Source organism: Melopsittacus undulatus, chromosome 1 (assembly GCF_012275295.1).
Source record: "Melopsittacus undulatus isolate bMelUnd1 chromosome 1, bMelUnd1.mat.Z, whole genome shotgun sequence".
In the NCBI taxonomy this organism is placed as follows: Eukaryota; Metazoa; Chordata; class Aves; order Psittaciformes; family Psittaculidae; genus Melopsittacus; species Melopsittacus undulatus.
The window spans coordinates 90114464-90128089 of record NC_047527.1 but is presented as its reverse complement, the minus strand read 5'-3'; the positions used below and the strand labels follow the sequence as shown (position 1 = coordinate 90128089).

At 41.3% G+C, this 13626-nt stretch overlaps 1 protein-coding gene across 1 annotated transcript in view; it reads right to left on the bottom strand.

Moving 5' to 3' along the window:
• PHACTR1 (phosphatase and actin regulator 1) overlaps window positions 1-13626 on the bottom strand; it is a 143741-nt gene that overhangs the window by 115310 nt on the left and 14805 nt on the right. The window contains exon 2 of the mRNA XM_034063275.1: window positions 6374-6538. Within this exon, the coding sequence (XP_033919166.1) occupies window positions 6374-6538 (165 nt within the window). The remainder of the gene's footprint in view (window positions 1-6373; window positions 6539-13626) is intronic.

The window sequence follows — 13626 nt, the reverse complement described above, 5'->3', positions numbered from 1 at the left end:
CGTAATTACCTCAGCCATCCATACCTAAATCTAGAGATAGTCTGTCTGGCCTGCAAGCATAGGAGGAATTGCAACTGAAATATAAATACCTTTCACTTGGGATCACAGTATTTATTAAATAAAATTCAGGAGAAGAGAATGGGACCATAAAGCTCTTTAAAACACAGTTATCCTTGTTAGCCAATAATTAAAACAAAACCACTGCTTTCACAGGACCTTTGCAGATAGATTTCAACAACCTGGTAAGTCTTGGGAAAAGCACTGAGAATCTCCCCACTTTAGGCCACCTGCCGAAAAGGACAGGCAGAGGTGAGGGCAGGCATGTGGGCAGGCACATGGACAGGCTGCACTTCTCCTTCACATCCCCAAGCAAAGGTCTCATTTAATAGCTACCCTGACTAGTTTAACAGCCCAGGTGTTTTACATGAGAAAACAAAGGAGGCAATCACCAGCAAAATAGAAGGGAGTAGGAAGGTTTAAGAGCAGCACTGGTAACACATCATTGAATTTCTACTGATTGGAATATTCTGGAAAGTAAAGTTCAAAATATTTACCTATTGTAGTTAGAAATAATCAGCAGTAGGGACAAAATGATCTGAGTATGGTATATTAATACCAGTTCCTCTAATTGCACAGATTTACCACATTTTGTTTTCTTCTTGTTATTTGTCAGAAGCATTGAAAGTCCTTGCCTGTGTTGCCAAATTTAAACAATCCCTCTGCTGACTGGGAGACTTAACTTATATAAACACATTGACATATGATTTTTTTTAGGGCACTTTTTTAGTAACTCTGGATGGAAAAACCAAAGCACTGAGACTTAGCAAGTTAAAAACATAGCATTTGAGCATAAAATGAATGGCTGGTTTAATGCATATTCTGGGAGTGGGGCAGCTAAAACTTGCATGAGTGGATTTTGTTTTGGCACACTTGATTTTCTTTAATTGGCTCCAGCAGGAGTGAAAGTAAATGGTAGAGCATGTATTCCCTTCCTAAAAAGCAAACTGAAAAAACCCAGATGCTGCCTTTTGTGGCACTGTCTACAGCACTGGGCTTCAATGTTTAGATCCAGTGCGGAGACCTCAGCTGTTCCAGTTTAACAGAGTAACTGCTAGCAAGAGAAGTCTGTCATCCTCTGTACAGACAACTGTTAAGAGACCTAAGACCCTTAGACAGCAGATCAACCCATGAACCTGCCCTGAAAGTCCTAGTTCCCCAACCTAACCTTCCCCAGCTCAGCTGATGATGCCTGGGTCACACTGATTTGCCTCTTGGCACTTCTGATATCCTGCTTTACATTGTTCAGGCCCAGTCTTTATACTTTCAAACTCCCTGGCCCAACACCTGAACACCACCCTCTACAATTTCACACTAAGCAAACAAAGCTTCAAATGAAGCAGGAGTGAGTCTTCACTCTTCTCAGGAAAGCAACCCAAACACTAGGCTAGGAAATCACCATTACGTCTTTCTCTGGCCACAGAACAGGTTATAGCTCATTAGATCACTCATGGGTTTTAGGGATGGGAGCTGTGGCACTGGAAGATGGATCTGTCCTTACCATGCTGCGGAAAAAGTTGTAAGTATTTCTATGGGGGGATCTGTGATGTGAGTGACGGGAGGTTTCAATGTACCTAGGAGGAAAGTCTTGAGATACAGATTTCATTTTCTCTCTTTAGTATTACTGATTGTTTCAGATAACTGTCTACCTGGCAATAGGGCTGCTGTGGAGCTTTCTTTTGACACTGGACCTTCTCTGCTCATTTTACAGGGTGCCTATGTACCTAAACCCAAAGATTGCTGAATCCTTCCATCTCTTACTGTATAGCTGAGCTTTCTCTACACTCCTTAATTTCTCACCTTCTGCTTTCCTCTTCTTGTTGCAACCAGTTTCCTCCAAGTACAAGTTACAGGCTTCCTCCTTCCATCTCCCTGAGCACTGCAAATCAGAAAGCCAGGATGGAGGAAGATGGACACAACAATTCCTTAAAATGAAGGTCACCAGAAACAGGAAATGGGGAAATAGGACATTTTCCCCTATTCAGACCCCTGCAAAAAGCTGAAATACTTTTTTTCTGAAAGGTTGCAAGCAGTTGGCTCTTGATGAATACAGTAAAAAAAAAACTTCAATAATATTTCAAGTAAGACCAGAACCTATCTTCCCTCAGGCTTCTTTATTTCATAAGCACTTCATTCTCTAAAACATCACCAGGAAATGACACTTCACCACCACGTGTATGGCACTGATATAAAACAACAGCACATGCAGGAACTGTTTTCAAATTCGCATCAAGGCAAGCAGAACAAGATCAAAGTATTAAAAGCAATGGCAAAGTTGTGGCTAAGGAGACAGTGCACTTACTCTCTTGCTATCTGCTTTGCTGATTCCCAGAGAACCCAGGGTGGCTTTAAAAACCGTGTGCAGCCTGCTGGAACCATCCCAGCTGCATCCAGTCAAGATAACATGCTTGAGCAGAGAATTAACGGTTTCTTCCTGGCTCCTTCTGCCATAAGTGAGATTGCTCTTCTTATCAGTTATAAGAAACAGTCTGATCAACTGATAAAATCTTGCCATTTAGAAATTTTCCTGTGCTCCCAAAGCTAGATTTGTCAGCTTTATCATACTGCTTGCTGCCATGAGGGGCCCTCAGCCCTATATGGTAATAAAGGTTTCCACACTTTCTGTGCAAGAAGAAATTTTAGGTGAGTTTAGAAAAGTTCACCATAGTTTTGACTATAGCATGAATAATTGTGGCTGAGCTTAATCTCTTTGTCTAACTCCCTGCATATAAAACTTCACTGTCAGGAGTGTTCCTATTGTACTGTGGGAGTTTCAGCATCCATCAAAGAACTTTCATCAGACCTCTGTGGTAAAATAATTGGCAGCCCTGACATTGAAAAAACACTATTTGATGGGAGAAGTTTCACTTCTATCTAGGAGGAGGATTACTGTGAGAATTAACTTGTTTCTGGCCCCACTGTGGTACACTGGTGTCCCTCACACAGTATAGTCTCCCTTTTGCTTGCTCTGAGATTGAGCTTGTTCATAGATGGAGCCCATGTGTCACTAATGGTGCATGTCTTGAACAACCTTCTTAATACTCCACCTTCAGCAGAAGAGGCTGCTCAAATCAGACCCCAGATGCGGGCTCATCTGGTGCTTACCATCTGCAACAACAGATCGCCCTATAGCGTGACCTTTTCTACCTGCTCTGGCTGTTCTAAAAACATACCTAATGATGATGCTCAGAGACAGACCAACTGCAAGGCAAAGGCATTAGAAGTCTGCATCAAACCCATAACTTTCACCTTCATGACTAAGTCAGCATCAAGGCAATGTCAGACTCTGGTTCTTTCTGCAGTTGCTTCAGGGATAGCTAACCAACATTACCTATAGACATATCAAGTCTATGACACATGCATCCTTTTAACCTTCTACTTGTCAGTGGCAATAAAATAACAAAGACGGAGAAGGAGGCACTTGTTACACTCAAACATCACAATACGAGTACTGATGTGCTGAAAGGAACCATATATAATAAGCATAATGTTAAGGTCCTCAATCAATCAAATTAAAGATTTTTTATCTCATCTCATGCAATTACCAGGTGTCAGAAAATAACTTTACCTAAAAGGGTTTTTTTTGCCCACTGTATTTTAAAGTATTCATCACTGAATAAATAATCAGTTTTCAGTCTGATAAAGATATGGATACAAAATGTTAGCACTTGGAACTCTTAAGAAAAGGGCAACCCCTTTCAATCTTAAATGCCAGCCTGACTCTCTCTTTCTTCCAGTCCTCTCCCAGGAAAAAAACCCCATGAATTTCAAAGGAAGTTTCAACAGATAAGGTCTTGTGTTTTGACCCTTACCGTTTTTGACATTAAAAATAACTGAATCTATTGTTGCAGCAAATAAGAGCCCAATAAAATACTTGTATTAGTATTTATATTTTTATAATTACTGATGTTCTATGCAGGTGGAAAGCTTGGGTGCATGCCTGTAGGACACTAATGGGAATTTATTTTTTTCCAAGCATCACATTTATCAGTGCACTAGAAGAAAATAAGCCCGTATTACGAAGTTTCATGCTGTCTCTCATTATGCCATTTTATAAGCTTGTTCTTTGATTTATTATAAAGATTAAATATATTTTATCAGTGATATCAGAGGTATTAGATGAGATGCCATGGAAATACCAGCAGAAAACTGCTAGTTTTCCACGTGTAAACTCTTTTGTATCTCACATCTTAGGTTCAGTCAATGCTGCTGAATTGCCACAGAGGTCTGATAGGATGCTGGTGGATTCATGTTCCCCAGCATTGGGCATGATGAAAACTGTGGGGTCCCCACCTCTCATACAGTCCAGATGTAAATCTCTTCCCCTGCCTCCTGCAGGGCGCTCTGCAAATTTGACATCTTTGTCAACTTTGTTGCAGTTAGTAGCAGGGTTGCTGATGGGAATACCAATTCCGCAGGGCAGCAGCAGGATACAGTTAGCTTACCAGAGATGATTCTTTTTTTCCTTTAAATTTATTTATTTTTTAAAAAGAAAGATTTTGGATTCAACTGAGATCAAATCTAGTACTGCAATCGACAATCTCCTGCAACCAGGAGACTCAGATTTTAAATGAATTTTTCAGGCACTATAGTCCCTCTTTCTAGGGGAAGAGATACACAGGAATGTGTGGTAAAGTTTCCTATACCTCTGAGGAGAGGAAACACAAGTTTTTACTCTGTTTCTAATCTCTATGTACTTTACAAGTGATGTGGGAAATGGGTTCTTCTTGTAATGCCCAGAACAGATTATGTAGGTGTATTCAATCCAGCTTAAAACTAATCAGTCAAACCACAGCAGTGTGCAGCTCAGCCCCACCTCCCAGAGCTGGATAAACCATGCAAATAAATACTAGGCAGGCTTTGGCAACCCATGGCACCTTTTGAACTGCTGTGGTTATCCTCCTAGTTGTATCCAGTTAACCCAGCACGCTGGATGGAGCTAGCTTCAAAGCAGTTGTCACCACAGTGTCCACATATCCCTGAGCTATATACAGTTTCCACGGAAATCCTGCTACACTGCACTGTGGTTATGTCTGATACAAAACATGAAAGACAAGCCTTTTGATTTGCAGAAACATGTCATTTTTGGTGACAATAGCTTCTCAGCTGTCAAGTCAAAAAATACGATCGTCACTCAGAGTAATATAGCCATCTATTCCAGTTCATTAGTCTTTGTCTGACACATCAGTGAGCAGCTTAAACAGCACACAGTTAAGAATACCTTCAAGTATAAACCCTGAAAATTCTTATTCTGCATTTAACCTTATGCAAGAATTTGCACTTAGCTAAATGAGACTTCTCATGCAATTACAGGCCATTTTCAGGAGCACAGGCTTTAGGGTGCCAGAAGGTACAATCAAGTCTCCTGCCTGAAAGCTTTCACTGTGCAATAAAAAGGTCAGAGAGCAACTGGGCTGTAATTCAAGCTTCTTCTGGCACTTGAAGGAGCAAGATCCTCACTGCTTTCTTTCTAGTTCTAGTAAGAACAGTAAGAAATCAGAAGAAAATTCACAACTTCTCGCAGACAGTCCAGGCTTATGACTTGCAAAACCACATGTAGTAATTATCAGTCATCATGGAAGAACAAAGACAAGAAATCTTCTAAATAGATCACAAAGCTTGAAAACAAACACATCAGGTACAAACTTCTACCACATGCGTAGGTGCCTGGATATGGAATTCTTGCTCAGACCAAGTAACAATATAAAAATAAGCTTTTGCATTTTTTCATACTTGTTTTTCAATTAAAAGAGTCTTAAACCAGGAGCATTAGAAAGCAATAGCATAAGGAGGGGTGTGGCAGGAAGAGAGTGTTGTTTTTCTCAGAAAACAAATGACATACGTCTTTTCTGCCCAACGGAACAAATAATTTATGGTTATGCAAGTTACTCAATAAAATGTCAGCTCCTTTGTCATGCATTTTTCTTGCTCCTCTATTAGCAGTTACAGGGAGTTTGAATGTGGCTAAATCCTCCAGAGTTGTTTTTTTCATACTACTATTCCCTTTACCCATAATCTTGTAAATCAGTGTAACAAGATTTCTTCTGAGCTACCCTCTAGCTCTAGTGGCAGAACCTGAATATACAGCTTTGGTGAGCTGCTGCTTTAACTGTCGTGCACTTAAAATGTTGGTTTTGCTTTTTTTAAAAGAAAAAGCTGGTAACAGAGTTAAAGATCTCTTAGAATCTGAGAAATCTCTCCAAGCCAAGTTTCAACAACCTTAAAAACATGTAAGAATTGGGGCTGCATTACAAACTTTTAGTCTTGTTGAGCAAACAGTTACAGATTAACAAACCAACCCGATCGCGACTATTACCTGCTGAAGTGTGCTTAAATTTTTCACTCTTCTTCTTCCTCCATTTCCATGGCTTAAAAAGCCTTCCAAGAGTGGCAAATTTGCTTCTTCTTCTGATTGGAGGCGTGTGAGTCCCAGGTACTAGAGAATCTGAACGCATTGCAGCCAGTCTTTCCACTTCCTCAGCTGTAGTTTCAACAAGAAAAAAAAAGGGGGGGGGGAGTGAAATAACTGCTTTAATAAATCACCAGAGAACCACACAGATGGTCAAAATATTCCATGGTTACAGAGAACAGTAAAAAGGAGAAAAAAGTGTAGTCATTATTTTAGCATTGTTTTCTGTGATGGGGCTACAGAACTGATGGAAAAGCCCAAAGCAGTTAATGTTGTCTGCCTGGGCTTGTGCAAAGCATTTGACACTGTCCATGACATTGGAGGGAAGGGATGTCACCCAGAGGGACCTTGACACATTTTGTGAGGTGGGCCAATGCCAACTTCATGAAGTTTAACCATGACAAGTGCAAGGTCCTACACCTGGGTTGGGGCATCCCAGGCACAGCTACAGGTTGGGCAGAGAAGAGATTCAGAGCAGCTCTGCAGAGAAGGACTTGGGGGTGTTGGTTGATGAGAAAATGAACATGAGCTGGCTTCAGTGTGCGCTTGCAGCCCATAAAGCCAACTGTATCCTGGGCTGCATCAAAAGGAGTGTGACCAGCAGGTTGAAGGAGGTGATCCTGCCCCTCCACTCTGCTCTTGTGAGACCTCACTTGGAGTATTGTGTGCAGTTCTGGTGTCCTCAACATAAAAAGGACATGGAACTGTTGGAACAAGTCCAGAGGAGGGCCACGAGGATGATCAGGGGGCTGGAGCACCTCCTGTATGAAGATAGGCTGGGAAAGTTGGGGCTGTTCAGCCTGGAGAAGGTTGCATGAACACCTCATAGCAACCTTGCAGTATCTGAAGAGGACTACGAGGATACTGGAGAGGGACTCTTCATTAGGGACTGTAGAGACAGGACAAGGGGTGATGGGTTTAAACTTAAGCAGCAGAAGTTCAGCTTAGATATAAGGAAGAAGTTCTTTCCTGTGATGCTGGTGAGGCACGGGAACAGGTTGCTCGAAGCAGAGGTAAATGCTTCATCCCTGGTGGTGCTCAAGGCCAGGTTGGACACAGCCTTAGGCAACATGGTCTAGAGTGAGGTGTAGAGGTTGTAACTGATGATCTTAAGGTCCTTTCCAAATCAAACCATTCTGAGATTTAATTTCAGTGGAATCCATAATCTGCTGTAAAGATCATTGTTAGCAATCAGTTTTGATGGGAATATGGATTATTACAACAGCAAAGTTACAATCCATAGTAAATTGTTCTGCATCACTCTAGACAGCTCACAATCCATCTGACAGCCACTCCTGGGGAAGTGGGACAGAGACTTGGGAAAAGAGAGCTCCAGAGGAAAAAAAAAAAAAAAGCAGTATGGCTTAAAAGAAATACTGCAAGTTTGGGCTTGGTTTGTTTTTTGTTTTTTTTTTTTTTTTTTTTTTTTTTTCTAATGGAAAGAGACATTTCCATTAATTAATGTCTATCAAGAGCAAGGACTCGGATAAGTAATGACCCTCTGGTATCATTACCGCGCCCATTAAAACTGCCTGGGTTACAAATGGGGCTGCATTAATAACAGAAAGGGTGCTAAAAAATCATAGACTCATAGAATTGTTTAGGTTGGAAAAGACATTTAAGATCATGAAGTCCAACTGTTAACCTAGCACCACTGAGTCCACCACTAAGCCATGTGCCACAGCTACACATCTTTAAAATACCCCCAGGGACAGTGAGTCCTACTTTCTGTCCACTCATTCTCCTCCAATTCTCCTTTTAACACAGGGACTTCAAGAAATTTTAAAAGAGTCCACACTAAGTGCTGAATTTCCTCAGAGCTGTTTTCACTGAACTGTGTTTAAAAATTTCATCATTCTGTAACCTTCATCCTGTAATACATCATAACAGTCTATACAGCTAATGAAAACCCAAACCCTGAAGAATTTAAATTACCCTTCCTCCCCAGTGACAGCAAGAGAAGTCTGGAGATGCTCACTTGGCACAGTAAGATTGCATGGTCCCCCTTCACATTTGCTGGGACAATGTATGTTAACAGCTTTGAGAAATAACATCCCTGTGATTAGAGGTACTGAGAGAGGTAAGCCAAGACCACAAAGGAAAACACCAACAGAGGAAAGGTACCAGCAGCCCTGGAGAAAAGTTCTCTCCATGCCATAAATGCCAGGACTGCAATAAGCTTTCCCAGCCCCAGGCTGATGCATGCACACTTTTTCCCCACAAAAAAACCCATCTGCAATAATTAAGTCATCATATAGGAGGAGGTTTGGTGAGGGGGTTTCTAAAGCTGTTGGTGTTTTGCCTTGTTTTGTGTTTTAGGGATACTGTTTGCCAGGCTGGTGCTGTAATGCGACACTGCCAGTAAAACCGATTTGCGTGGTTTGCACACAGAGTCTGGATTCTTAAAGACAGGACGCAGCTCATCATCCCTCCTGCTCTGAAGACAGCAGCCCAGTTTCTATCACCTCTAGCATATTAAATATTAATCTCAGCCATAAAAGCATGGGCTCCGGAACCTCAGCAAGAACATCATTCTGAACGGATGAGCATACCCACTCCACACTCACACAATCACCAGAGGTTTTGGCTAGCAAATTCTTATGTGTCTCAATGAAAATTTTTCTGAGGCTTTGAGTGTGCCAAATTTAGGACGGTTTTCATGGGAACAGCCAGAGACACATTTCTAACACAAAGGAGGCTTCATTACCAGAACTCCAAACTGAAATCCTATTTGAGACCCTCAGGTTTTTGCAGGAAGGTTGGTTATTTTGTTATTGCGCTTTTGTTTGCTTTGAACATTGGCAACAAAGTCCTTTTTTTCCTGTAAAATATCACTGCCAGATACAGCTGCCTGTACTATTCGAGAGTAAAAAAAAAAAAAAAAAAGCTACCCAGCAAGATACAGAGAGCCCAAGTGTTTCAGTGGAAACTGTTAAAACCAACTATTCTTTGGGGTAATGGAGAGAAAGACAGGCATTTCTGAGAACATCTTCTTTCCATTTAAAGCAGAGGGGGAAAAAAAGGCAATCTGGCCAAAGCACTTCATTCTGTTCCAGCTCTTTGTGCCCAACTGCCTAGAGAAATACCTTCTTATCCAGAGAACCCATTACAAGGCTCTGTCCTGTGCAGGGGCTGGGACATGCTGCATCAAGGCTGGAAATTGCCTCATTATGCTGAACAAACCATGAGGGTAAAAAGAGGAGGAAATCAGAAATTTCCTTATACTTTCTGATTTCACTGGAACACGCTGGGCTTTGAAGACCAGCACAGGGTACCGACTACCTTCCTCTACAGGCAGACCTCCTCCATTTTTATGATGCCTCTAGTTAAAGCATCGTAAGATCACTCTGTGTTCCACTGCTATGATTTTTTAGAGATGCTGCTAAAAGTAATGGGCTTGTATTGTCTTTGCTGCCTTACTTTGAGGATGCAGAGTATAGAACTGGCCCATTCAGCAAACTGGGAATGACATGCTACTGCTGCTGAATTGGGCATCCTGCTGCATAAGCCCACAGCTTAAACAATGGCATTCCTATTGCTGCGCACCCTCTCTACTTTTCACCATCATTGAGTCACCATTTCTGCTACCCAGGTGCCTTAGTTACTAAATCTCAGAGCTGCAACAACTCCTCTTTGAGTGCTGGTCCTAACTGGTATTGGTGAGGCCATTCCCTGGAAAACTGACATCTTTTAAAGACTCTCTCCTTTTGTATCGTACAACCCCTCTGTCCCACACCAGCTGTGCTCTCACTGCCCCTGGGAAGCTTTACCCATTCAGGGTAAATGAGTATGGATTCACAGTCAGGCAAAACCAACACTGGAGTCAAAAGGAATTTACCCAAAGGGTGGGTTCATTAAAAGTCAAGCACAGTGTCAAAACCATTACCATATTTTGACTGCTTTTCCCTGAATTTCAGTATCATCTCTCACACAGATGTGCCCCAGGAGTCCTGCTGTGCTCTCCATCAGTCATGAACATGGCTCTTCTCCTTCATCCTCTCCAAACACACACAGCTCCAAGCTAATGCAAGTAACAGCTCTTTTCCCCTCTTGCTCCTATTTCTCAGAAGGACTACCTCATTTTTTTCATGAAAAGTACTCTCAAGAGCACTGCTAATTCAAAGCATAATAATCACTGGCTAGGAATGAACCACATTAGCATAAAGCCATGACAGTTTCAATACAGCAAGAATAAAAGCAGACCATGATGCAAGAAGTAAGAGCCAGATTTCTGCACTCCTTTATGCTGCTGCATCTTTTGCTCGAGTTGGCTGGGTTTCTCTGCCTTTTTGGCTCCTAACGACTATTGACTGGCTGTGGGCTGTGACACCCACTGCTAACAGCAGGCTCCGTAGGCTGGTTTCACACCCTTGCTGTTCCCAAAAAAAGGTGGTACTTGCACTAATGGAAACCAACCAGGCCCTGCACTTGGTGTTTTTTGTGCCGTCAAAAAGGAAAGCAGTCACAGCAGTCCCAGTTTCATCAGTCTGCTCAACTGGGAGAGGGAACTGTCATGTGCATTGGTGCCTCTAGTCATACTGTTGAGGGCTCATGTTCAGGCTGGTGCCACAAACATGATGTTTACGGGTCACAATAACTGTTGACACTCAGTGCTTTTGGGAGCTTGTTCTGACTGTTTTTTCCCAGTATCTGAGAGATGTTGCCAGGACACAGAGAAATACTGGGACCTGCAATTACAGCAAGAGGACAATACGCTTCCCTCATGCTTTCTCCTGTCCAAGATGCCATCCCAGAGTAACAAGGGGAAAATGACCCGAGAGCTTTACACAGGCCATTTGACTGTGAGGCAGCTCTCAAAATTTTACAGTAGTCCTCAAGGCACTTGATGTTCATATAGACTGAACATTAAGCAAGACTTTTGTCTTTGGTTTTAATGAGAAAAAGCGCAACAAATAAAAATATTTTTCATCCCAGTAATGTAAAAGAAATTTTATAATCATAATATACTACAAAGATTTACAACAACAGGTCTAAAAGCTAACTTCTTCTCTTACCCCCCTCCTTTTATTTTGGTTCTGAAGTTAACCCTAGGTTTGAGGATTATTTGACCTCAATCATGTTGAGGTTTGTGAGCTGTAATGCACTGCAAGGACACCTGATACAGACAAAATCAGCAAGTCTAGGAGAGGCAATTTGAAAAGCAGTTCTTCAAAACAATCAATTTATCAGACAAAGAAAAAAAGAGGCCTAATCTGTATGTTCTTATGAGTTTCTCACATCTCTCAGTAGGGTGTTGATTTTCAGAAGGTCAAGTAAGAGACAGTATAGGGGTCTCCTAATTTTTGGATTTGAGAAGCTTAGCAAGCAGATCAAAGGCCCTCCCAAAGACAACATAACTTCCTAAGTTTTCCTGGAGAATGACAACTAGTTTTGTCATTTTCACATCTGTCTGGGAATCATGGCATTGATTAATGTTGCTGACATATACCCAGCTTCCCTTTTAGGAAAAAACCAAACCCAAAACCACTCTTACCACATTTGGGGAGACAGAGCAATTTCACTGCTGAAACCCAAAACCCACCCATCCATGATGCTTAATATTACCTTCTCTATAGCTAATCACGAGGTTTTTCTCAGACCACTTCTTAACACTTGTTAGGCATAATCAGACACATTATTGTCTTAACAGCAGTTTACCATCCAAAGTTAGATTTGAAGCCTTCCTAGGAAACACCAATGGCTACATTATCCTTTCTGATACATTTGCACAAATCTGTATTAACAGTTTGAAAATAATCTTGGCCCCGAAGATGTAATTCACTAAACGTGCCATTTTACTTAATGACAATAACTCTATATAAATAACCCCCCCGCAACGTAATACTTCTTATTTCCAATTTACATCCAACCAGTCTTTATTCCACAGATTCATTTCCAACAAACTTCTGTCGCAAAGTTGCTTTAGAACTTTGCACCCTGAATATCGTTCACTTCAGACAGCACAGACCTCATTCCAGCAGCCTTCTTCAATACAAGATGTAGACACATCATGTGCCTTTTTGGAATGACAGGGAACCGGAACGACTAAATGCTGAGCACTTATGTCTTTTCTTTACCTGGATGGGAACACTTTAAAATTAAAAAAAAAAAACACCTTGCTTTTCTTTCAGGAAAATGGTTCATTTTCTGCTCTTCTATTATCATCTGTTCAGTTATTTCCTTCTAATTTTCCTTTGCACCTGGAATTAATTTTCATCAGACCCACCTTTGCTATCTGAATTGCCCATTTAAACTTTTCCTAACTTCTCCAAGGTTTGTTTCCCAATGAAAGACAAGGTATAGCATGTAGCAGTCTAAATGCAGTCTTGCCAAATGAGGATGATTACCTCTCCGGTTGACAACAGCTCCCACTGGATATACACATTTGCAATGGCACTGACTGGGTTGGTGTAGCGGATTTATGAGCCATGAAGAGGCTGTCAGTAGCTTTCCTTTGCATGCTAAGCAGCACTCACATTTTCCAACCCTTGCCAATTAATCTCGCTCCCCAGGTGTGTAGCACTTTGCACTGTATTTGTAACTAAATCTCTCACCCTTTACACTTGCCTGTGTCAGACCATGGTACGGCTCTGCTCTCTGCTGTGATCTCCCCTTTTCGTTCTATTTATTTCTCTTGTCAGAACAGAAGTGCAAAGAAAAGCTTTGCAAGTCAAATCCCTTTAGGACCCTGTTTTCAACTTCCCCGCATTTTGACGTAAAACATTAATTATTCATGCTGATTGCAATCTGAAAGCCATTTTTTTAACCTCTGCAAACTATACTGCACTGCATGCATCACTATGAAAATGTCTTTATTGATATGAAATCTGTCAAAACATCAAGTATTTTCCATATTATAATATAGTGCACAAGAATTTTACTTGCAACAAAAGTACTTTATCAGGTTATATCATCAGTAGCTACATAATCTCTTCCTATAAATCCTGCAATTACAGAAAATAAGGATTGTTAGATTTCACTGGTATCAGCTATTTTGTGTATACCTTATTGTTCTTATTACTCACTGGGTTTTACATCTCTTAAGTGTTTATTACATACAGATTTAAGGCTAAATCCACTAAACAGCATTGCAGCTCCTCACTCTTGGGTGTCCAGACTCTAGAGCAGAACCCACAGGTCTGTCCTTGGTACCACACAAT